The sequence below is a fragment of the Dendrobates tinctorius genome, unplaced genomic scaffold (genome assembly GCF_039654945.1).
Source record: "Dendrobates tinctorius isolate UK_male_01 unplaced genomic scaffold, ASM3965494v1 ptg000007l, whole genome shotgun sequence".
NCBI lineage: Eukaryota > Metazoa > Chordata > Amphibia > Anura > Dendrobatidae > Dendrobates > Dendrobates tinctorius.
The window spans coordinates 3,553,969-3,581,330 of NW_027361675.1; the positions used below are offsets into that span (position 1 = coordinate 3,553,969).

General features: G+C 39.0%; 1 protein-coding gene across 1 annotated transcript in view; it reads right to left on the reverse strand.

Moving 5' to 3' along the window:
- The window catches only part of CSMD2 (CUB and Sushi multiple domains 2), a 1,542,159-nt gene that overhangs the window by 555,577 nt on the left and 959,220 nt on the right, over positions 1 to 27,362 (reverse strand). The window contains exon 6 of the mRNA XM_073571899.1: positions 3,296 to 3,408. Coding sequence (XP_073428000.1) covers positions 3,296 to 3,408 — 113 coding nt within the window. The remainder of the gene's footprint in view (positions 1 to 3,295; positions 3,409 to 27,362) is intronic.

Consider the following 27,362-nt stretch of genomic DNA (forward strand, 5'->3'; position numbering starts at 1 on the left):
TAAAAGAGAAATCAGATGAAACTAGTGAGCATATGACCATAGTGAGTACAATAGTGAGTATACTCTTCAATAAAAGATAAGTCAGATGAAAGTAGTGAGCATGTGACCAGAGTGAGTATACTAGTGAGCATACTTTTCAATGACAGAGAAGTCAGATGAAACTAGTGAGCACATGACCATACTGAGTATACTCTTCACTAAAAGAGAAGTCGGATGAAACTAGAGAGCATGTGACCACAGTGAGTATACTAGTGAGTATACTCTTCAATAAAAGATAAGTCAGATGAAACTAGTGAGCCTGTGACCACTGTAAGTATACTAGGGAGTATACTCTTTAATAAAACTTGGATGAACTAGTGAACACATGACCACAGGTAAGGAAATCACATAGATGTGCTCACATGCACAGGGAATACAGGTTCCCTGTGACTGTGTGCATCACATACTATCTTGATTTGGCAATCGACTGCAGATGTTTCTTTCAAGATGGGACAGCCCCTTTAAATGGAATACCTATCAAATATACATCTTCTGGTAGCTCTTATTTACAAGCAAACATACCACATATTGTGTAACATTTGTCTACAACTGCATTGTAAAGTATAGTCCAGCTTACTTTCATTACATTATTGGTTTTATTGCCAACATAAACCAACAAAAGTACACCAAAAGGACTTGGGTGTACCAGGGTGTGGCAGAGGATCATCGAGGATGTAGCTTGTTCACAGTTGGGAATGAGAGGACGGCAGAGGGACTACTTGGCTAAACATTATCTATCAACTCCTGGGAAAAAAAACAGTATAAAACTTCTTTGTGAAATGAAAACTAAGCTAAACCTTTGCCCAGGGTTAAATAAAGATGAGCGATACAGTTAGCATACATTTGGCCAGTAAAGCCGGTGGGCATATTGAGATATGCAACTTCAGATTTTCCTTGCATTTACGTCAAATTTCCACCACAAATCTGGTATGTATTTTGCTGTAAAGGTGTGACCATTATGGCTCAGAGCCCATAATAGCATGAAAACTAGGCCAGTGCCTAACATCTACTGAATAGAGAATACCTAGTGCTCGTTAGTCTTACTGTTTAAAGCCACAGCTATAGGGGAAGGCAGATGAAGAAGTTGCCCCCAGGCCATTAGAGGGGATCCACTGCCTATAAATTATACTTAATAGGAGGGGTGTCTGTTCCCAATTTTGTATTGGGGCTCAGGAGATTCAGGTTACAACTTTGTCAGTATTACTTGTACTCTTAATGACAGAAACTCTCAGTTTATCATCTTCTCGTTAAATAAATCTTCGCTATGCTTTATGACTACCTCACTGCGGCTTTGTTAAATGCGAAACCTCAATGCTTCCAAAGATTAGTATTGTCAAACAGTAATGAAAAAACTCAAATGACAAAAAGCACAGCATGTCAGTTCTGCCTTTTGGGATATTTGTGCTTCTGTGAAAACAACTGCAAAAGCTTGATAGACTAAGGAAACAGATACATCTTCTCATGAATCATTTATATGGCAAAAGTCGGCATACTGTAATAAACAAGACTAAATTATGCCGCCTGACCTAAAAAATAGCAAAAAGTACACATTTATTAAGATTGGTGTTTCATATCTCAGTGTAAAACTATAAGTTGGGCCAAACTGATGAAAATGCACATATTTAAGAATTGATATGGTGCATTCTGGTCTCACTTTCCTCAGTAATATAGCACTGTCATATCCACAACTCTTTACAGACATCATCCCTGTCCCAATTGGGGCTCACAATCTACTGTACATTTCCTATCACTATGTCTTTGCAGGGTGGGAGGAAATCGGAGGGAGATCCGGAGGAAATCCAAACAAAAACGGGGAGAACATACAACTCCTTGCAGATGTTGTACTTGGTGGAATTTGAACACATGATCCCAGTACTGCAAAGCAATGATGCTAACCCCTTAGCCACTGTACATCAATCTATGTCTGCTAGAATAGAATTGGCTCACTATTTTTTTCTGAAAACTTGATAAACATGTAGGAAAGACAAAACCCTTACCCACTTCAATTAAAACTGGGCATATTTCAAAACTAATTCTTTGCCCCAACATGTCCGACTATCAACCACATTCAGATCCTTCAGACGGAACCTGAAAACCCACCTCTTCAAGAAAGCCTACAGCCTGCAATGACCCCGCTACCTCCTCACCACTACTGGAGATATCGCCCCATCAACACCGAAACTGCTGCAACCTCCCAACCTACTGTCTCCTTCCCCACCATCCTGTAGAATGTAAGCCTGAAAGGGCAGGGTCCTCTCTCCCCTCTGTATCAGTCTGTCATTGTTAGTTTGTTTACCGCAAGTGAGATCTGTAATTTGTATGTAACCCCTTCTCATGTACAGCACCATGGAATCAATGGTGCTATATAAATAATAATAATTATAGCAAAAATATGGCGTGCAACATCATTTGTGACAAATTAATTGAAAAAAGTCAATTGAAAAATTCCTATCTAAGCATTTCTGGTGCTGAACCATTTCTTGCTACACTTAGATTGACACACAAATACAAAGAATGCAAAGTGTAACTAAAGGTCCCCATTACGTATTAGACTAATATCAGCCGAAACTGCCGATACCAAACTCTCAAGGGTGTAGGAGGTGTTCAGGACCCTCACATGAAAGGGTTGTCCATAGTCTACATCAGTGTTCCCCAATTCCAGTCCTCAAGAGCCACCAACAAGTCAGGTTTTAAGGATTTCCTTAGTATCGCCCAGATAGTGGAATATTGCCTGTTCAGATGAGCAGATCTCACCTGTGCAATTTTAAGGGAAATCCTGAAAACATGAACCGTTGGAGGCTTTTGAGAACTGGAGTTGGGGAACACTGGTCTACATATTCAGCTTGTCATAGATTTTGGTACTGGTTCTGGGATCCCTTCAAATGGTTGGGAAGGAAATTGTAATTTTGCTTGGCAGCCATTCAGATAGGTGAAGATAAGTGGTTGCAACAAGTGCACCATAGTGGGAACTATACTGGCTAACAGTAGGGTTCCTTAGAGGAGCAATTTCCTCTAATATTTTAAGCGCATTTACTGTAAGTGCAACATAGCTCAATACACAATTTGCCCAGAAATATACCATTTCCACTACAACAAGACTGATTTATCTTACTTATCTACTTACATGACGTCAGTTCTGTATTTAAACATTTTTGACTTTCAAGGCAGAGTCTGATGCTTAGGTTGATTTTTCACCAATTAAAAATTGGTTGTAAAAACAATTTCGTTATATGTAAATTCTGCGATTTTCACTCACCTTGGTATTGTGCACTGAAACCCTTCTGTCTATGATTGCCATCAGAAGTGAAGTGAATTCGTAGCCAATTCTTGCTGCTGATGACTGGGGGTGGTAAATTTGTTCCTGTAAACCTGAAATAGAAACATAGGTTTTAAGGAATGGGGACTACATTCATTCTCACATATAATTAAACCTTACAGGCTGTATCTAAGTACCCATTATAAACCATGGAATGAATAAAATGGTTTTAAAGTACCCAAATACTGATACCAGGAGATACTTCAGTTTAGTTGTAGCTAATGTAAAGCTATTGTAGCTATAAGGAGTTGGAAATGGCTAAATTTGAATATATACAGTTGTGGCCAAAAGTATTGACACCCCTGCAATTCTGTCAGATAATACTCAGTTTCTTCCTGAAAATGATTGCAATCACAAATTCTTTGGTATTATTATCTTCATTTAATTTGTCTTAAATGAAAAAACACAAAAGAGAATGAAGCAAAAAGCAAAACGTTAATCATTTCACACAAAACTCCAAATATGGGCCAGACAAAAGTATTGGCACCCTCAGCCTAATACTTGGTTGTACAACCTTTAGCCAAAATAACTGCGACCAACCGCTTCCGGTAACCATCAATGAGTTTCTTACAATGCTCTGCTGGAATTTTAGACCATTGTTCTTTGGCAAACTGCTCCAGGTCCCTGATATTTGAAGGGTGCCTTCTCCAAACTGCCATTTTTAGATCTCTCCACAGGTGTTTTATGGGATTCAGGTCTGGACTCATTGCTGGCTACCTTTGAAGTCTCCAGTGCTTTCTCTCAAGCCATTTTCTAGTGCTTTTCGAAGTGTGTTTTGGGTCATTGTCCTGCTGGAAGACCCATGACCTCTGAGGGAGCCCCAGCTTTCTCACACTGCGCCCTACATTATGCTGCAAAATTTGTTGGTAGTCTTCAGACTTCATAACGCCATGCACACGGTCAAGCAGTCCAGTGCCAGAGGCAGCAAAGCAACCTCAAAACATCAGGGAATCTCTGCCATGTTTGACTGTAGGGACCGTGTTTTTTTCTTTGAATGCCTCTTTTTTTTCTCCTGTAAACTCTATATTGATGCCTTTGCCCAAAAAGCTCTACTTTTGTCTCATCTGACCAGAGAACATTCTTCCAAAACGTTTTAGGCTTTTTCAGGTAAGTTTTGGCAAACTCCAGCCTGGCTTTTTTATGTCTCGGGGTAAAAAGTGGGGTCTTCCTGGGTCTCCTACCATACAGTCCCTTTTCATTCAGACGCCGAAGGATAGTACGGGTTGACACTGTTGTACCCTCAGACTGCAGGGCAGCTTGAACTTGTTTGGATGTTAGTCGAGGTTCTTTATCCAACATCCGCACAATCTTGCGTTGAAATCTCTTGTCAATTTTTCTTTTTCGTCCACATCTAGGGAGGTTAGCCACAGTGCCATGGGCTTTAAACTTCTTGATGACACTGCGCACGGTAGACACAGAAACATTCAGGTCTTTGGAGATGGACTTGTAGCCTTGAGATTGCTCATGCTTCCTCACAATTTGGTTTCTCAAGTCCTCAGACAGTTCTTTGGTCTTCTTTCTTTTCTCCATGCTCAATGTGGTACACACAAGGACACAGGACAGAGGTTGAGTCAACTTTAATCCATGTCAACTGGCTGCAAGTGTGATTTAGTTATTGCCAACACCTGTTAGGTGCCACAGGTAAGTTACAGGTGCTGTTAATTACACAAATTAGAGAAGCATCACATGATATTTCGAACAGTGCCAATACTTTTGTCCACCCTCTTTTTTATGTTTGGTGTGGAATTATATCCAATTTGGCTTTAGGACAATTCTTTTTGTGTATTTTCATTTAAGACAAATTAAATGAAGATAATAATACCAAAGAATTTGTGTTTGCAATCATTTTCAGGAAGAAACTGAGTATTATCTGACAGAATTGCAGGGGTGTCAGTACTTTTGGCCACAACTGTATAGTATGCGTGGTTTTCTGCAAAGAAAAGATTTGGCAAAGGTAACTGTTTACAGAAAAGTGCTGTTTTTGCAAGTGTATAGCTTACATCATATTCCAATGCTACTTTGCTGATTTGACGAAAATCTTTATTTCAGGGTGATACATGTTGTCACATTACAAACAAAAATTAAAGAGCCCTTGTACTGCAATAAAATATCTAATTTCACTCTGATTCTAAGCCTTGGATTGTTTATTTTGAATTATGGTAGTAATGATCAATACTGCCAAAACAGAACTTTTGTATTTTGTTCGATTTTGTCCTGGAAATTAGATTTCTATTGAATTTATTATATGTGAATTGAATGTATATCATTATGGCCTGAGTGCTCTAAAGACCCAAGAGCATAAAAAATAAGTAAAATACAATGAAAAAATTATATTGACCCAAATCTCACCTGTATTATCCTGTCTAGCATTGTTGCTTTGGTCCAGTTGTCTTCTTTGGTCTGGTCACTGTGGTCTTCACTGGGACATCTTAGGCATTTTCCTGCATTCCCAGCCCAACAGCTCAGCCTGGAACCCAACAGCTTTGGCATTCCCTGTGTTTTCTAGGCTGCGACGTTATGAGGTTTCATGATTTCGTGATTTCACAGCCTAACCAGCACAAGAGATGCCAAAGAAAGCACTTACCGGAAAACACTAAAAAATGGCCCAGTGAAGACCACCCTGGTGACAGAATCAAAAAAGATAAGTGAGTGCCAAGGTGAGGACTTGTTTTTATTTTTATTAATCCCGTCCTGATTGCTATTTTGAAAAAAAATAATACTGTTGAAATGATTCTGGTGAATTTTTGTTGAAATTCAAGTCAAATTTCAATTTTACTTGAAGTGATTGCTCATCTCTAATTTTTATACAGTTGTCTCAGCATATGTGTACAGTATATGTGAATATACTGTACATTAGATAAATGTCAGGATTAGCTGACAATCTAGTGCATATAAGAGCACTCCTACAACTCCCTTGTGGTGGAAATTGCTCAATTTTCCTTCAGTATCGTCATGTAAGACAGGGCAGGTCTTTCATTGCAACAGATGCTCTTTGCAAATGTTCTCCACTCTTAATCATAAATTAATATACTGACCTCTCTTATAATAAGGTATATAACAATGAATATTCTCAGCTAGGCAACCCCTTCATTGCTCAGGCAGAGATAAGAGTCTGCAGTCACTGTATGCGACTGTAGTCTGCCAAATAATGACAGGATGTGGTACACTTGCTTTCAAGATTCCCCGAGCTTTCCATGCTTACAATCAAATGCAGACAAAAGTTATACGGCTTCTCTCAAGATTCTTCTGTTGAGTCTAGTTGTCCCAGTAGCATACAAAATTAGGCCTGTTTCACACTTCAGTTGCTTGGCATCAGTCAAAATCTGCCGTTTTGCAAAAAAACGGATCCGCCATTTTTTTGCGGATCCGTTATTTTTTACCAATTGACTTGCATTAGTGGCGGATTCTGACGGAAGGTCATCCGTTGCATCCGGTTTTGGATGGATCCGTCATAATTTTGTCGTCGGCTATCTTGAGTGGATGGACAATGAAACGTTTATTGTCTGCGTTAAAACAGCGGATAGCAATGGATCGGTCGCTGTCCGCCATGCTTTATAATGGACACCTATGGGCGACGGATCCGTTGCCAACCGTTAATTGACGGAATCCACCAACGGATCCGTCTTTTTATACTGAGCATGGCCCGGAAGAATATCCCTTCATGCTACCGTTCTTTTTATCTCTCTTTCTTTCTCTCTCTCTCCTTTTCCAGAGTCCTACTGCTTTAATTTCAGTCAATGGTGGCTGAAACAGATCCGTCGAAAAACGAATCCGGTGCATCCGTTTGTTGTCAAATGGAAACGGATCCGTTTTTTTACTCTAGCGGATTTCAACTGACGTCAAAAAACTGAAGTGTGAAACAGGCCTTACATGTGTGTGGTCATATGCCTGCCAACTATAATGGGGAATATAAGAGAATCATGACACTGTGTGGTTTCTTTTTATTGGACATGTAATAATAGCCAAAATCTGTCTGTACATTTCTGGCTCAAAAAATGTAATAAATTAATAATAAAGGCCACCTTTTTGTAAGTTATATTAATGAGAAATTTATAATTTATGGCTCTAGGTTTAAATGATTTTGGCAGCAAAAAACACTTGCAGGATATGAAAAGTAAGAGTTGAACATGAAACCCCATTCTTGAGTTCTTCATGTTTTCCATGAGTGTTCAGCACAGTCTGAGAACAAATACTTGAGTTATTGTATTGCATGAGCCCTTCGGTGCGCTCATTGAGGAGACTCTCTCATTAAGAAGTGGGGCCACTTGAAAAGCAGACTATTGTTTATTGGATAATAAGCCAGAATCCACTATGACTATTATGCCAGCGTTCATCCATGTTATCCTAGTCATAGAGGTTAAACAATGCTCTCAAGAAAAATATTTCATTAAAATGTCACTTTGTGTTCTGAAAACTCTAATCCTTCTCATTTATACTTTCAAGTCTGAATCTATGCTGATAATATATGTTTAAAGTCTAATTATGTGTGGAAAGCTGGCGGGGTAATCAGTTTAGACACTCCACGCAGAATGAACCTCTTGTCTGGGTACTCTACCATAGAACTGACGTATACAGAATACACATGTGCACAATGCAATTTATAGTTAGCTGCTCAAAAAAACACAATAAAACATTAAAAAAGTAAAAAAAATATTCTTTCTTTAAAAAAAAAAGACCTTCTGAGTTGTAAAGTGATTTAAGAGGAATTTCTTCTGAAGAGTGTACCAGTCATAAAATTATGGTTCTTTTTAAGGCAAAAATGAGTCAGTAAATAATAGGGATGTATACCCAAGCTAACAATTTACAATTATGGTGGGCGAATGGGTCTCTTCAGGTGAAAACTGCTAAAGTGGCATGTTCTTCTATATCGGCTGAAAATAATTTCTATACCCACCTGGACTTCATTTTTATTTCAGAGCAACAATAGTAGCTGGTGGATCACAAAATCCTAACTATACTGGAGATTTTCTTCACTACAGACTACACCTGGCATCTGTGAGGAGTAAATACTGTAAAAATCTATGATAAATTGCATTGGTTTGTTCTAGTATAAATGCAAAAATACCTGAAGTAGGTCAATACTGACGGAAGCACTAAGCTAAACAGATAGTTTACAGGTGAATTGCATTAAAATGTGAATAAAAATACAGACTACACTACTGACTGATTTGGGATTTTGTACCCTTTCCTCAACAAGCAGTTTTGACTGTTGATTAAATATATTGTGCTCATTGTTGGAGCTTTAGCTGAAGTATAGCAAAGCTTTGGTTCGGCTTTTATTGCAAGGATCAGGATCTACTGTGTTTAAATTATACTTGTAACTTTTACAAATAGGTGTCTAATAAAAAAAAAAAGTCCCATCTGAGACCATTCACTTAAACCTCTATAAAAAGAGTACAAACAGAAGATCTAAATAATGAATGTGATTATTTTTATATCAATTTCAGTTTAGTGGAGCTTCATTAGGGGACTTGGCACAGGAGAGAAGATCCTATTCAATTAATTAGTTGTATTAGAGATAGAGGAGTATTTAAACTTTTTTTTTTGAAGCTGTTGAACCCACGCGGTGAGACTTTGTTCTTATGAAATGCACACCCCTTAAAAATAGATAGATCAGTTAAAATACAGTATTTCATAGATCTGCACTGTACTACTTGAGAGCTTCTAGCCATAAGACAAGACAAAGGATGGTCCTTTTATTAGTAAAGACTAATGTTTTGTTTGTTTTTATTTTCACCTTATTCTACTGTACTATTAAATTGTATTTTTCTAAGATCTATTTTATATGTTTGCTAGCTTTGTTTTTCTTTAAGCTTGCCATTTTGGGAGGAGTTTGGGGTTTCCAGATGTTTTCAGTTGATTTATCAATTGCGACTTTTTAAAAAGTCACAATGTTTTTGAGCAAACATATTCCAGTCTCCCTCTCTCTGGAGTGATTTTATGTACATTTAAAATTTTGCACGCACATTATATTGGAACATGCAACTTTTCATGCTAAAAAGTCACATTAAATGTAGTAATTAAAAATAAAGAGCAGAGGGAACACTTAACTATTTTAAATGAATTATAATCTCCTGGTCCAGATGAAAGAGACAGCAGAGGAAATTGCAGAACCACTAGCCAGAATGTTTGAAAATTCCTGGAGAACAAGAGAAGTCTCAGAAGATTGGAGAAGGGCAAATCTCCCTATCTTCAAAAAAGGAAATAAGATGGAGCCAGGAAATTACAGGCCAGTGAGCCTTACTTCTATATCAGGAAAAATCTTTGAACAAATTATTAAATAGCATGTATGTAAGTATTTGGATAAGAATATAGTAATTAACCAGAGCCAGCATGGGTTTGTAGCAAACAAGTCATAACAGACTAATCTAAATTCCTTCTATGATGGAATCTCTGACTGGGTAGAACAAGGAAGTGTGGTAGATATAGTATATCTCAACTTAAGCAAAGCATTTGATAAAGTATCTCACTCTATCCTTATTGATAAAATGACCAAGTATGATATTGACAAGACTATGGTTAAGTGGATTCATAATTGGCTCAGTGATTGTGCTCAGAGAGTTGTAACAAACGGTTGCACATCCTGTTGGAAGAGTGTTTCAAATAGGGTACCACAAGGCACTGTCCTGGCCCCAGTGTTATTCATCATTTTTATAAATGATCTAGATAAGTGAACTGGAGGTAAACTAATACAATTTGCAGACGATGCAAAGCTAGGAGGGATAGCTAACACTAGAGAAGACAGAGAAAGGATTCAGAAGGATTTACATAAGCTTAAACAAGGGGCAGTGACTAATAGAATAGTAGTTAGCAGGCAGTAATGCAAAATTCTACATTTGGGCAAGAAAAAACGAAAATAAGATGTATGAAATCTACAGAATGGGAGGAAAAGAACTAAGCAACAGCATGTGTGATAAAGACATGGGTTTGCTAATAGATCACAGACTGGACAAGAGTCAACAGTGTGATACAGCAGCAAAAAAGGCAAACACAATTCTGGGATGTATTAAAGAAGCATAGAGTCTAGATCATGTGAAGTAATTATCCTCCTCTACTCCTCGGTCAGATCTGATCTGGAATACAGAGCCCAGCTCTGAAGACCACATTTTAAAAAATGCATAAAAAAACTGGAGCAAGTTCAGAGAAGAGCTACCAGGATGGTGAGCGAACTGAATATTAAAGGATCTGGGAATGTTTAGCTTGCAAAATATAAGACTAAGAGGAGACTTAAGAGCTGTCTACAAATATCTGGAGGAATGTCACAGCATAGTGGGATCATCATTGGCACATGGAAAAATGAGAAACAATGGAATGCTTCTAAAAGATAGAAGATACAGATTAGATATTAGAAAAAACTTTTTGACAGTGAGGGTGATCAATGAATGGAACAGGCTGCCATGAGAGGTGGTAAGTTCTCCTTCAATGGAATTCTTTAAACAGAGACTAGACAGACATCTGAGATGGTTTAGTGAATCCTGCATTGAGAAGAGGGTTTGACATAATGACCCTGAAAATCCCTTCCAACTCTAACATTCAAAAAAAGAACCATGTTCACCATTTTAGAGATTTTGGCACAAAAACATAAGCAACTACCACAAGACAAAAAAATAAAGGTGACTTAAACAAAATGAAAATTATGAATAGGACCCACAGTTCCCATGAAATAATAATTCTGGACGATATTTTGTAAATACTTTCTGAGTAGTTCCTGTTATTCCACATGGAAAGGTATGATTAAATTGATAACTTGGTGTTACAAATCACACTTGTCAAAGGCGTGTTCCTTGATCATCAGACACTGTTGGCAATAATTAGCTTAAGACAGAATGTAAAGACATCCCTACTGATATTTTGTAGATGTTTATTCATTATCCTATTCACCCCCAAGCTGCTATTACCTTCCTGACCAAGCCATTTTTTTCAATTCTGATCAGTCTCACTTTAAGTCGTAAAAACTCTGGAACACTTCAATATATTCCAGTGGTTCTGAGACAATTTTTTCGTGACACATTGTACTTCATGTTTGTGGTAAATATTGGTTGACTTAATTTGTGCACATTTATGAAAATATCAAAAATTTTACTGAAAATATGAAAATTTTGTAAAAATGGCACTTATTTTCCGCACAATTTCTGCTGCACGTGGCAATATCCCATATGTGGCTGTACAATACTGTTTGGCCACATGGTGAGACTCGGAGGGGAAGTAGTGCAATTTGACTCTTGGAGCACAGATTTTCCTTGAAAAGTTTGTGAACACCATAAACAGAGCCCCTAAGCTTCAAAAGAGCAGAATCCCCACTGAAGAGTCCTTATTTTGGAAATTACACTCCTCTTAGAATGTATCTACCAATGTAGTGACAATTATGACTCAATTGTTTTTGCCCAGAAATAAGCAGCAATGGATGTTGCTGAGTAAAACTTGAAAATTTGCCATTGTAGTGCCCAGTACATAGTAGTGCCCATGTACTGAGCTCAGCTCATGCTTCTGGAGACATGCATTTTGCAAATTAAGCAGGCTCTCATTGCTACAGTACTGATAAACGTGGACAATAGCTGCAATTTACTCACACTGGGGCTCAGAAGGGAGAGGGGCATTTGGATTTAGGAGCACAGAATTTGCTGGATCTCTTTTGGAGGGCGAGGAGTCATTTCGCTTTTCCAGAGACTTTGTGTTAACTTACCAGTAATGTGAAAGCCCCTATATTGCCATTGACAGATGATGGACCTGAGTGGTGGGGACTTAGGTTTTTTGTGGACTGTTATGAAGCTTTTATTGGGAACATTTTACATAAATTTTGGATCACACTTATCTGGTGTTCTACGCTGAGCACTTACATCGGGGTTTCCATCCAAATCTCCGAATGATGTGATTGAGATGAAATCCCATACAGATCAATCCACTATAATAAGGCAGTTTCCTTCTTTTCAGAGGTGCAGAAACTGTGATTGAAAGTGCTTTGAAGCACATTTATAAACATGGAGTCAAGCTGGATCATAGACCAGACAGTGTTTATTTTTTACGCCATTTCTCATACAGTATAAATGATTTAAGACGACGTTATACTTTGGGTCAGTGTGATTACAGCGATTCTACATTTAAATAGGTTTTTATGTTTGACTACTAACGCATACTAAAAAACGCTTTTACTACAAAGAAAAGTTTTGCATCGCCATATTTTGAAATTTTTCTATATTTCAGCCTACAGAGTCATGTGAGCGACTAGATTTTTGCTGGATGAGATGAAGCTTTTATTGGTATCATTTTAGGTTATAAAACATTTTTTGATCGCTTTCTATTCCAGCAATGAATATCTTAACTTAATAATAAAGGCATTAATTTAAAAACTGCATTTTGTGCTTAATTGTGTTATCTTTTTGTAATATTTAAATTTGTTTGGTGATCTGAAATATTTAAGTGTGACAAACAAAAGAATAGGAAAAGAATAGGAAATCAGGTAGGGGGCAAACACTTTTTTCACACAACTGTATACCAGTTTATAGTCCAGCTCATTTATTTGGTTTTTCTGTAATCTCATGTAATTTGTACAAATGGAGGCATGGCCTGCCTTTCTGAGCTATTCATTTTCTCTGTATAGCTTCCCATGGATAAGTGTGTCAGTGAGGGTCCCGTCTTGCTCTGCCCTTATTCACATTGAGGTCATTTGATACATGGTAGGGTTTCAGGCTATGTACCCACGTATGCAGAAAATTCCTGACAGAAAACCAGACTCTTTCCCAGAAAACGCGCATTTTTTTCAGCACGTTTTCCGTGCGTTTTTTGCGCATATTTTTTGCGTTTTTTTCCAGAGCGTCCCCAGTCTCATAGAAAATACTTAGAAATGCGGATTTTTCCGCAAAATTAATGAGCATGCTGCGTTTTTTCCCACGATGCGCTTTTTTCATGGAAAAAACGCATCAATATGCACAAAAAGTGCAGAATTCATCAAAATGAAGGGTATGCTTCTTGTAAGCATTTTTTAAGCATTTTTGCCAGTAAAAACCCTTAAAAAACGCAAAAAAACGCTTACGTGTGCACACACCCTTAATACTAGAGACAGAGTACGACCATCCCAATGGGGACACCTTGTTGTGGTGGGATGGCTTTTATGCCTTTTTTAATCAAAATAGCGGTAACTAAGTGCCCTATGTAATTTACATGTACTATTAATATTTACTTATTTACTTGAGCTAGGGTATATGCTCTTTTTGTTTTTTTCTTGAGTTTTATTATTTTATAAGTAATAAACTTATCTAATAAAACAGACATGTCAGGAGAGTTGACAGATCTTTTTAAAAAATACTCAAATACTCACAGATGTTGGATTGGAGAGATTGATTATTGAGTATCATGTACAAATACAGCTAAAAGCTGCGACCTGAATAAACTTTGGTTTTACTTCTAAATGTTTCATCTTCAATGTGACCTTTGATGATACATAATGATGATGTTACATAATGAATGGTATGCTTCTTGTAAGCATTCTTTAAGCGTTTTTGCCAGTAAAAACGCTTAAAAAACGTGAAAAAAATGCTTACGTGTGCACACACCCTTAATACTAGAGACAGGGTACAACCATCCCAATGGGTACACCTTGTTGTGGTGGGATGGCTGTTATGCCTTTTTTTTTTAATCAAAATAGCGGTAACTAAGTGCCCTATGTAATTTACATGTACTATTAATATTTACTTATTTACTTGATCTAGGGTACATGCTCTTTTTGTTTTTTTTCTTGGGTTTTATTATTTTATATGCAATAAATTTATTTAATAAAACAGACATGTAAGGATAGTTGACAGATCTTTTTCAAAAATACTCAAATACTCACAGATGTTGGATTGGAGAGATTCATTATTGAGTATTATGTACAAATACAGCTAAAAGCTGTGACCTGAATAAACTTTAGTTTTACTTCTAAATGTGTTAGGCGTCAGGTTTCTGCATCTGCTCTGCAGGAGTCCAGAGCCTCACAATCTGTGGTCTCCCGCTGTCTATCTATTGCAGAGAAGATTACTTTGCAGCAGACCGCTCCAGAGACTAAGTTCCTCTGTGCTCATACTGGGCATGCTTATGAGACGATCTCCCATTGGAGATCGGGAGTCATGTGCCCAGGTCCTGCTCCAGATCTCATTGGTCCATCACAGAGATCAGGAAGGTCCCGCACTGCTATAAAAAGTGCGCATGACCGTTCGGCCATGCGCTAATATAGACTATACTTGCTATGTGTGAATGGTGATGGATGTATGATTCTGGTGACTGAATTATTAAGAAACCCCTTCCCTCTGATAGTAAGCATTTGGATAGGGAATTAGTTCAGCAGTCAGTGCCAGTCAGTGGCAAGCCTTAGGCCACTGTGCACACCGCAACTCTGCGCTAGGGTCCGACATTGCACCTGCTTTGCAGCTGTGTCATCCTGTGGCAGTGTCCCGCGCCACGCTGCAGTTGCAGCCCTTCTTGGTGCTCGCAGTAGCGACGCTGCACACACGGTAGGTCTAGACGGACACAGCTCCTCTGTCTTAGGTCCTGCTCCTGTGACCAGATAACGTGTGTGCATTTACGTGAGGCCTGTGATACTAACAGGCTCAGTGTTTTTGTATGTTTATGTTGCGGCGCCTCTGTGTGTGAACAGAGCCCGCTTTGCGCACTTCGGGTGAAGTCTAACCTGTGCGCATTATACCGCCATATTGCTTGTCTGTCATTACCTAGCAGCGGTGTAACATCTACTGCACGGTGGACTCCGATCGGCGAATGCACTTTATTATTTATTTTTATTTAGTGCGTTCCGCTGTTCCTAACAAAATGTTTAATCTTCAATGTGACCTTTGATGATACATGCATTAATTTAGTAGCTTGACACTGGTCATATTGAAACCGTATCTGGCACAGGCCCATTATTGTGCTATAAGCCTACTCAACTAAGGCGAAAAATAAAAAATTATTTCTTTGTATCACACATTGTGAAGCGGTTACCTATTATGTCACAGTTGGTGTTGCACAATATGTGAAGATTCACTATACTAGCTACGAAGTATTCCTAACTCATCATAATAATTAATCTCATCATAATCCCTATATATAAAAATCAGTGTGTGTGTGTGTATCACCAACCAATCATGAAGCATCTCTCATTTCACCAGAGCTGTTCAAAAGAATCTTAGCTGTGATTGATTGCTATGACCAACAGTTTTCCTTGCAACCAATCACTAAGCATCTCTCATTTCACCAGAGCTGGTTAAAATTAGCTGAGCTGTGATTGGTTGCTATGTGCAAGTTTTCCCACTTGACAAACACCTCAGCAGACACTGACATGGTGGGAGAAATCTAGCATCCCCAGGAACATAAGCTCCAGCCATCGTCTGTCCCCCAGAAAGGAGCAGTGAGCACATGACAGAAATGAATCCCCCCTCCTGTGTGGTATCATTAAGTGACACACATGAATGTAGGAAAGTGCACATATTAAATGTCATGTGGATTTAACATTTTCTCACGGACACTTTTATGCATTATTGATGTGTTACTGTGCTCTGATGCTGTGAGTTTTTTTAAAGTGCTACTTTCCCCATAATTCACCTGAATATACCCATATAACATGTAATGCTTTTTCCATAACAACCCATTAAATATGATACTATACTGCATACAGATGCTGTACATCCATGAGCAACTCAGCCGGACAAATTACAAGTTGACGGTGCATGAAAATGTGTGTGAAGGTTTCGCTAATGTACTAATAGATAAGGTTTGTGCCTGTCCATTTGTGAAAAGCATGACTGTGATATTTATGGTGGCAAATAAGTGAGAATATCAGCCTGATCAGTAGAAAACTTGGGATCTTAGTGAACCATGTTTCTGTGCAATTTCACTATTCTACTTTTACTGGCTTTGATGATGTGGGATATTAGGTGTAGTAGTCCGGTAGCTCTGGCTGACAGGATGATGTGGGATATTATAGTGAATGTGGATTTGCGGAGTGGGCGGGGCTCTACACTCAGCTTTATATATAGATATAATCATTATAATTTGCTATAACTAACCGTAGTTAGTTACTATGCCCGGGCAGCGCCGGGCTCTTCAGCTAGTAATACATATTTAAAGAGGTCTTCTCCTGGAAGTTATGTAATTATTTATTGTTCCCACATAATAAATGTGGGAGCAAAAAAAAAGAATTTAGGATTATGTTTACTATGTGCGTCAACAACATATTCCTTATTCCCTATTATTGCTCACTTGAACTGCCATCAGTGTTGACACTTGTAGACTGATTATAGAAACATTGTTGATCCCTATGGAAAACAGCAACTTTGACAGCAACATGTTAGGCAATGAATGCAATGTGTCACACTTATGGTTCATCAAACATCAGGATATTGATTTGCGTGCTATAATTATAAAAATGCAATAATAACTCATTACTTGCCAATTATCCATGATTTTAAAGGAAAATAAAGTCATTATATGGAATAAGCCTATACAATAGAGCAAAACTGTATGCTGTGACACCCAAGGCTACATTTTATAAGCAAGATGATTCTTAAGCCAGTTAAAAACGTTGTCTATTTAAATAGACTCTGGCCGCACGATTTCTTTCGATGCAAGAATCAATCCCTTTTAAATGAGCTTTAGGCCAGAGATGAGGCAGCATTTCTGAATTGTGCTGATATAAGGCTTTTTCTGTGCATGATAGATTTAACTTTCATTTGTGGATTTCACCATGAACTGTATCCTATCCATATACAAAAGATTTCTGGAAGTGTTCCTGGGCCCATACAATGATTTTCACAACTGAACCATACCTGTTTTTAGTGACGCCCATCCTGAGAATCCAGTACTGACTGTCTTTCTTGTCCCTCGTATTCATAGATTTCTCAAGAAACTCTGAATATTTGAATGATATTTTGTGCTTTAGATGGTGAAATATTCAAATTGACTGCAACTTTACTATAAGTAACATTTCTGAAATTCTTCTACATTTTTTAGATGCAGTTGTTCACAGATTAGTGAACCTCTGACCATCTTTGCCTCCGAAAGACTCTGCCTCTCTAACATGCTCTTTTTATGCACAGTATTGTCATTAAGTTGAAAATTGGCCCTCAGATGAGCACTTACTTTTTCAGCTTTCTGTTAACACTCTCCCATAACTTTATTGAGATCTGCCTCTGCCATCAATTTCTAAATAAGTTCCTTTTTTTCAAAATTAAATGGAAAAATGTCTAACTTTTCACTTATCTGTGCTCTCTATGTTCTGTTGTCAATAACATATGGCTATAAGATATTTCCAAATCATTATATTCTTGCTTTCTTTACAGCATCCCACATTTTTGGGGATTGGGGTCGTGCAATGAAAAACACGTGTAATAAGATAGAAACCAAATATACTCTATTTTACATCAATATGATCGCCTAGGATAGGCTGGAATTCATCATACTTAAAAGGAAGTTTGATAGTAGTATGAGCCTCAAAAGAGTTGGCTCCTTTTTTATATTTTTTTATTGCTCTGAATTTTTTAAGCCACCTAATTTTCATACAGGAATGATAAACCTAGAAATAAATGTTTTTAAGTAAGCAGGGGATAGCTTGCTTCCACGGTTTATCAGTTTGTCAGTATTCTCACCATGTTCCTGAAATTTAACAGAGTTGAAAAAATTCTGTAGGGAACGCAAAGATTAAGCCCCACATACACTTTGAATGGTTGTCATGTTTCTTGGTTGACAGCATTGTCCCCTGACTCTTCTATGCACAGGAGGGCCTGCTCGCTCACACTGCCGAGTGCTCCTGTATTATCTGTGAGAAAGCCTCCACCGAAAATCTTTGCAGTGACATTTCTCTTTGAGAATAAAAGTATCATGAGTCCGAAATAAGACAGGCTATTTTCTTATCCCCCAACATCAGTTGGGCGAGAATCATAGATCCTGTTGTACGAGAGTTATACGAAGCCTTCGATATTGGCAAGCTAAGCCGTCATTAATGTAATATGTATGGAGGTCCTTTAATTTTCTACTGGTCTGTTCCATTTTTGGCTGGGGAGTTTCTGAAAGGGTAGAGATTAAGGATTTTTTTGTTCTGCTGCATATATAGCACAGGGAAAGGCTCCTGCTGGAGCCATTTGTTTTTTTGTGCTCGTTTAATAGGGGTTTTCCTTAAAAAGACAGTTATGTATCTACTTAGACCCAAGAAGATAAATCATCATAGCAATGTTTCTGCCAACAAACAGACTTTTCAAGCATAAAACGTCATTTGCTGCCCGAAATGTTGCTATGATGATGCATTTTGGCTAGTAAAGAAATGAAATTACAACTCTGCTGCCTTGGTAATATTCTGTTCCCTAGTCCTATAAACACTGAATGGAGAAGCTTTAGTCATTGGCAACCTTGCTGCTCTGTTCACTTCCTACTACTGTTAGGGGGAAGAAGGAATGAAGACCCTTGTTCTTGTATTTGTTGGTAGTCGTAGCAAGAAGGTCTCTGTTGACAAGACAATTATTACCTAATTTTGCACGGAAAACCCCTTTAAATGAACTTATTGGAGATAAAGATATTTGGTAGTGGGCATGTGTGTAAGTCTATTTAATGGTGATCCATTAGAATTAAAGGCAAATAAAGCAAATCTGTCATAGACCTGATCTAAACAAAAATACATAGCACCAATGTGGTCGATAACCGCATGATGCTTACAAGACATTTCATCCAACTACTGAGATTCTGGAAGATTTTTATTCCACACACTTAACTAAATCTGTGTTTTATATTCCAGGATGATAACGGCAGTTAAAAGTAGAAGAAATGGATAGTTAAATTATGAGGGCATTATTGTTTATGTGATACCGTTTTAGGAAAACTCTCTGCGGATCCATTTGGAAGAGATAATGGTGAGCAGCTGAACCTGGCAGGATGATGTTTGTCTTAGCTTTTTCAATGTTTCAAAAATAATTTAGCTTGAAGTGTAGTCTTTTGTTTCAGTACATGGTAAAATAATGCATTGCGAATCCTGGAGTGAGCTACTTTAAGTGGTGTCTTGGACTTTCTATACTGCAACACTCCAGGAGTTTTGTGAGCTGCTGACAGACAAAGTTAAAAAACAGCTGGAAAGACAAGAGTTGTTCATTTAATGAAACTATTACTTAAATATTTTATCAAATGACAATTTATGTACCATCTGTGTGAAATAATTTATATAAAGTGAAGCACGCATGTGTTGAGAGGCAAATGTTAAAAAGTACATACGGTAGTATAGTCCTCTCTATACAGAAAAGAATTAGCTGAGCTGCACACCTTTGAAGTACAGTCAGCAAAACCACTTTCAAGATGTCTGCTAAAAGATTTATATGGATACAGCATTAAGAATTGTCTGAAAGATTTGCACTCCTACTGTCTCGTAGACAATGAATGGAGCATTATGTCGTTATGTGAGTACGTGGAACCATAGATTCATTCAAATAGAGCACTCCAAAGCCCCATTCTCTCGATTGGTTGAGGCCCCTAGTGGTGAGACCTACCCACAGGATATGTGATAACTTGCATTTATGATACAACCACTGTTGCTTTCATGTTATTTGACTTTAAATACAATTTTAAGTCTAAGTTGTATTTTGTCTTATTGTGCTTTCAGCAACGTCTTCATGTTGAACTGGACACATGGTGCTATAGAGCAGAATATTTTTTTTTTCATTTAATTCTTCCTCTACATTGCAGATATATTAACAATCAAAGTATTTGGCAACTAATTAGTTACTTTTGTTATGTTAAAGTGGGTGTTATCAAAAACTTTTCACTGGGGTAATGTACTTCTCCCTGTATAATGCTGATCAATCATAAGCAAGTAGCAACATTCAAAGAAAAAAACTACATGTCATGCAATATCTTAGAGCAGGTTTCTCAGTCTGTGAGATGTAGTAATACAATTTTAATCTCCTTTTCTAACCTCCTGCACGAGTCAATGTGGGGGTAAGGCAGAGCAGCTGAGTTTAGCTGTGTCACATTACAAACCTGTAGGATTCATTCCCACTATGAGCGTTTGGTGAGTTTTTGATGATGCTGAATTTCTGCACAATTTCTGTACCTGTTAGATAAATTAGGTTACTTGCATTTTTTCATTGCGCTTTTGTGCGCATTTTTTAACAAGCGTTTTTACCGCTGAATTTTTTGTCTTTATTTGGTGTGTCATGCAGTAAATAAATCCTCTTTGGTTTTTGATACTTCCTGATTATTTAATTTGACAAAATTTTATTGACATACTTAGGTGCAGATCACACAAATTTTTGATGTGTTTCTGCCACGGAAATGTACTGTGCATTTTTTACCTGCAGAAATTATTCACCTAATGTAAAGTCTATGGGGAAATTCCAAGCAGAAAATTCAGTGTATCCGCAAGACAAATAGACATGCTGTGAATTTGAAAAACGCACCGCAGGTCAATTTACGCAGCGTTAAAAAAAACACAGTGGGCCGGAGATATCTATAAATTCAATCCTCTTTGCTAGGACTGTAAGATCCTGCATTTTTGATGCAGCAAAAACATGCAGCATCACAAATGCACCCAAAGTTTGTCGTGGGATTGCAGCCTTATACCAGCAGTTCTCCTCTCCTAACACATGCTGCAGCACTGCTCCTCCTCCACACCGCCTGTCCAGAAATGTCATTAATCATACTTATGTCTGTTGTGCTTAACTTTTAATCGTTCTGCAATGAGAGAAAAGCAGTGTGTAATTATATCTCACATACGAGAATCCAACAAAAGAGATGTAATGACAGCTCTGATCTTACTACAGAGCAAGTACAAGTTGATTGAGCACAGCAGACATACAGTAAGTGTAATTATGGGTACTCAGATTCAGTAATCAAGAGAAACAACAGAAATGTTTGTAATGTGACACAGCTAAACTCAACTGCATTACCCCTCCCCCACCACTGACTCATGCAGGAGGTTAGACCAGGAGATCAGATCCATATCATTACATCTCACACACAGAGAAATCTACTCTAAGTTATTGTGTGGGCATGATCTTTTCTTTGAGTGTTCCTGCCTGCTTATGACTGGTCAGCATCATACAGGGGGAAGAACATCTTCCCCTGTGATAATGCTGATAACATACTTTGATATTAAAATAGTTAACGCATTAGGTGCCAAATACTTTGATTGCTAATATCTTTGCAACATTGAGGAGAAAAAAGGGTTTTATACCGCTCTGTACCCACTATCACATTGTGTGACCACTGACCAGTTCAACATGAAAAATTTGATGACAGATCTGCTTTAAGAAAAAATGTTCTACAAAGGTATTGCCAAACATAATCCATGTGCAAAGGTGTCCATACAGATTAGAATGAAGTCAGTTATGTTTGAATAAATATTTACTTTGTAAGGCTAGTTTCACATTAGCGTTTACGGCCGCAGCGTCAGGCTGCGCATGGCCGCCGCTAAGCCCCGCCCCCTGCCACACCTCAGCCGGTAGCTCCACCTATGGATGCATGACGCTGCATGCATCCTGCATCCCCTATCTTTAGCACTGGGGACGCAGGCCATGCGCAGTATGCATTTGGCGGTGCATGCGTCTTTTTGACGCAGCGCCGATCAGCACCAAATGCAACAGGTTGCAATTTGGTGCGCTCGGTGCAGCGTCAAAAGGACGCATGCACCGCCAAACGCATACTGCGCACGGCCTGCGTCCCCAGTGCTAAAGATAGGAGACGCAGGACGCATGCAGCGTCAGGCGTCCGTAGGCGGAGCTACCGGCGGAGGCACGGCAGGGGGTGGGGCTTAGCAGCAGCCGTGCGCAGCCCAACGCTGCGGCCGTAAACGCTAATGTAAAACTAGCCTAAATGAATATTATGTCAACACAGACAAACAAATGTTACATTATGCTTAATTACACCAGACAAAAAATGGCCAATGTATGGTAGAAGTGACATTCTGATAATGCAATGGCATTTTACAGCCCAACATTGGGTTAGGAACAATCATGCATTCATAGCAAAGTGTACCCTCACTAGCAGCTTTAGACTTGTGTTCCGAAGATTATGGACTTTGGTTGGCTAACATGATCTCTAATTGCTAAATTTCAGCAGCTGATCATTTGCTATGGTTGAATTTGGAAATCAGAAATGCAGGAATATAATTTTTTATAAACTTTCAAGAAGAAGAAAATGTAATGGTTTATTGTTTAGGAAAAGACAAAGCCTATTATCAATTTCTCTCCAACACATTTGGTCACTTTAACATTACAGTTTGACTTGAACTGTGGACGTCTCATACTTGAACATTTTCCTAAATATTATTCTGGAAAATGTGAAGTCATTCAAACATAAAAACAATTCCAATCTACTGATTATTCATTTGGCAGTATTATTACAACGTAAAATGAACTCAGGTAACTCTTTGACAAATGATCAAATGATAAGCTAGGTTTGATAATGGAAATACTACCAACTCTGGCAGAACTTCAGACTTAGGTCTAGTTTGTAAATGATTTTTCTTAATTAGCAGCAGAGGATTCTTTGCCCTCAAGCAATGCATGCAGGGAAAGCCACCTGAATACGGTTACTGCTGATGTGAAGAAATGTCTGTGTTATGACACAAATATGGGCACAAATCCACCACTAATGAGGATGACCTAAGGATCCAGGACCACGCTGACTTACAGATAGTTAGCAAAACAATAGTCAACATAACCAGCTTGTGTTTAGTGAGCTGGAAAAAAAATTCTGTAACCGTTATATACCTTCTATTTACAATATTTTAATGATTGGTCTCTACATAGAGGACTATAATTGAGGACTGATGTGACATTATGTTCTTTTGTCATCAAATTTGATAAGATTTTATAATGAGAATTTTACATTGCCTGTAGAATACTGACTCACTTTAACTTTCAATAAAAATACAGCCAGTGTGCCAAAATAATGTAATGTGCAAACTTCACCACTCTCTTGAAATGACCATGGAAAAAGGAAACATACATAGAGCCTGATTCATCCAGACTAGCATTGCTCACATCGGTCTTGATGAGTGGGCGTGCTGGAGTCAAGTGCTCCTGGTTAATAAAGATATGCATATCTTTTCATGAATCTGGAGCATCTGATGAGTGGCATGCTCCTCCTTGAGCCACGCTAGAAATCTTAAGGGCATGTCACACTAAGAGATATCGCTAGCAATATCGCTATAACTTGTGACGTTATAGCGATATTGCTAGCGATATCTCTGTGTGTGATACTTACCTACAACCGGCTCCCCCGCTGGTAATCGCTGATCGCGCGAGAACATTCAGGACTGTTTCTCGTCGTCAGCTTCCTGCGGCGCTTCCTGCTGTGAAGACGAGCGACGCGTGGAGCCGGGCGGGAGGACGCAGGATCGCCTGGTGTGACAGGTAAGTAGCGATCCCCGTCCCCAGCGATGTCGCTAGTGAGATCTGCCTATGTGGCAGCTCACTAGCGACCACTTAGCGATGTACCAGCGATCCTGGCCGCGTCATATCGCTGGTCGGGATCGCTGGTACATCGCTAAGTGTGACAGTACCTTTACTCTAAGTAAGATTTCTGGCATATGAAATGCCACAGCTCGTTGGGAATTAGATGAACTGTGGCTGTCCTCATCGCACCCCCGTACTGCCCCAGCTCTGCCTATGTTGTTGAAGCTGGGAGAAACTGGAGTAAGAACTCCAAAAGCCGCAACATTACCCACGCAGCAATGGCATAAAGTGAGACTAGGGACTTTTTTTTACAGTGGTGGAGGAATACAGTGCGGAAGGATAGCTACCTTCCGTCATTGTATTCCTGGAGCTGGTAGAGAACGGTAGCATCAGCTGATGTTGCTGTTCTCCACGCAAGATCGACGTGGGACCCTCGTGGACTTCTGCGGATCGGGGTAAGTATATTGATGTTTTTTTATTTTGATATTTATTCCTCAGGTGACAATGGCTTCGGGGATCAAAGTGACAAGTGACGGTGAGTATGTACTCTATGTTATATGTACTGTATGTCTATATGTATGTATTGTATGTAATATATACACTCACTGGCCACTTTATTAGGTACACCATGCTAGTAACGGGTTGGACCCCCTTTTGCCTTCAGAACTGCCTCAATTCTTCGTGGCAGAGATTCAACAAGGTGCTGGAAGCATTCCTCAGAGATTTTGGACCATATTGACATGATGGCATCACACAGTTGGCGCAGATTTGTCGGCTGCACATCCCTGATGCGAATCTCCCGTTCCACCACATCCCAAAGATGCTCTATTGGATTGAGATCTGGTGACTGAGGAGGCCATTTGAGTACTGTGAACTCATTGTCATGTTCAAGAAACCAATCTGAGATGATTCGAGCTTTATGACATGGCGCATTATCCTGCTGAAAGTAGCCATCAGATGCCTGTTCTTAGCTGAGAGGAGTGGTACCCAGTGTGGTCTTCTGCTGCTGTAGCCCATCTGCCTCAAAGTTCGACGCACTGTGCGTTGAGAGATGCTCTTCTGCCTACCTTGGTTGTAACAGGTGGCAATTTGAGTCACTGTTGCCTTTCTATCAGCTCGAACCAGTATGCCCATTCTCCTCTGACCTCTGGCATCAACAAGGCATTTCCGGCCACAGAACTGCCGCTCACTGGATTTTTTTTCTTTTTCGGACCATTCTCTGTAAACCCTAGAGATGGTTGTGCGTGAAAATCCCAGTAGATCAGCAGTTTCTGAAATACTCAGACCAGCCCTTCTGGCACCAACAATCATGCCACGTTCAAAGGCACTCAAATCACCTTTCTTCCCCATACTGATGCTCGGTTTGAACTGCAGGAGATTGTCTTGACCATGTCTACATGCCTAAATGCACTGAGTTGCCGCCATGTGATTGGCTGATTAGAAATTAAGTCTTAACACACAGTTGGACAGGTGTACCTAATAAAGTGGCCAGTGAGTGTATGTATGTTGCATGCATGTAGTATATATGCAGTATATATGTAGTATGCATGTTGCATGCATGTGGTATATATGTAGTATATATGTTGCATGCATGTAGTGTATGTATGTATTATGTATGTAGCATGTATGTAGTATGCATGTAGTATGTAGCATGTATGTAGTATGTATGTTGCATGTATGTAGCATGTAGTATATACTGTATGTAGTATGTATGTTACATGTAGTATATATAGTATATATGTAGTATGCATGTTGCATGCATGTAGTATATATGTTGTATGTATGTAGTATGTATGTAGCATGTATGTAGTATGTATGTAGCAAGTATGTAGTATGTATGTAGCATGTATGTAGCATGTAGTATATATGTAGTATGTATGTTACATGTAGTATATATAGTATATATGTAGTATGCATGTTGCATGCATGTAGTATATATGTATTATGTATGTAGTATATATGTAGTATGTATGTAGCATGTAGTATGTATGTAGCATGTAGTATGTATGTAGCATGTATGTAGTATGTAGCATGTATGTAGTATGCATGTAGTATGTAGCATGTATGTAGTATGTATGTTGCATGTAGTATATATGTAGTATGTATGTTACATGTAGTATATATGTAGTATGCATGTTGTATGTATGTAGCATGTATGTAGCATGTAATTTTTTTTTTTTTTACATTCAACACATTAGCCGGACGATGGGACCACTACTGTCCCATCATTGGCTAATGTGTCAATCACTGTCATGGTAGCAGGCATCACCCGATGGGACTTGTAGTCCCATCGGACGATGCCTGCACAGTCCCCCGGAGCCTGCACAGACCACCGGCAGGCCGGCACAGCCCCCCGGCAGGCCGGTACATACCCCCGGCAGGCCGCACAGACCCCCGGGCAGTCGGCACAGACCCCCGGAGCCTGCACAGACCCCCGGACAGTCGGCACAGACCACTGGCAGGCCGGCACAGCCCCTCGGCAGGCCGGTACAGACCCCCGGACAGTCGGCACAGCCCCCGGCAGGCCGGTACAGACCCCCGGACAGTCGGCACAGACCCCCCGAAGGCCCGAACTGACGGCGCATCATGATGCACACAGACAGCGCATCATGATCACGTCATTTCGGCAGCCAATCAGAGCCACAAAAGTGGCTCATTGCATTTTGGACTTCCGATTCCGGTATCCGATGCGAAAAAAGTATCGGTACTCGGTATCGGAATTCCGATACGGCAAATATCGGCCGATACCCGATACTTGCGGTATCGGAAAGCTCAACACTAGTCACAATTGATGAATTAGGTAAAAACATCTAGGAAACCCAAAGCCAACAATGACAATAAAAAAAATCAGGCAAACACATGTAAAAAAGACTTTAAAAAATGTAAAAGATGGATGAATAACAGGTAAACAGCATTGAAATCAGATTAAAACAGGCACAAATTCAATAATGAATATTTGTCCATTCTCTTTATCTCACTATACTTGATAAAAATAAGAAACCAAGCTGTGACTATAATCATAATTGGGAAATAAGTGGTCAAGAACTAATCTTTTCTATCTGAATGAACTCCACTTCGATTCAAGACCAATAACTGATTAATAGTTGGTTTTTACGTATAAACTAGCTGAAGAGCCCAGCGTTGCCTGGGTATAGTAACCAACTGTGGTTAGTTATAACAAATTATAATGATTATATTGCACATAAAAACATTTCACATCATATATTCAACACTACAGATTTGCAACACAAATTAACTAAACGATTACCCAAGTATTGATAGTATTTTATTTTCAACTCATTCAAGATTTTTGGTTTTTCCTTTCGGTGCAAAGATGAACAGATTTTTGGCAGTTCCAACTCTTGAACAGATCACGTAAAGTTGATCATGAGAAAAGCATGGAGATTGCAAATCGATCCCTACTACTTAAATCGATCCCTACTATTTTCAAGGACTGTCCCTGAGCATTGTTAATGGACATTGCAAATAGCAGTTTAACTGGAAACTGGAGGCGTTTAAAATCAAAAAACAAATCAGATCGAATGAGTGGAATTCTTGGAATGAAAATGTCCTCTCCTTTGGCACATCCTGTTTTTGAGCCGTGT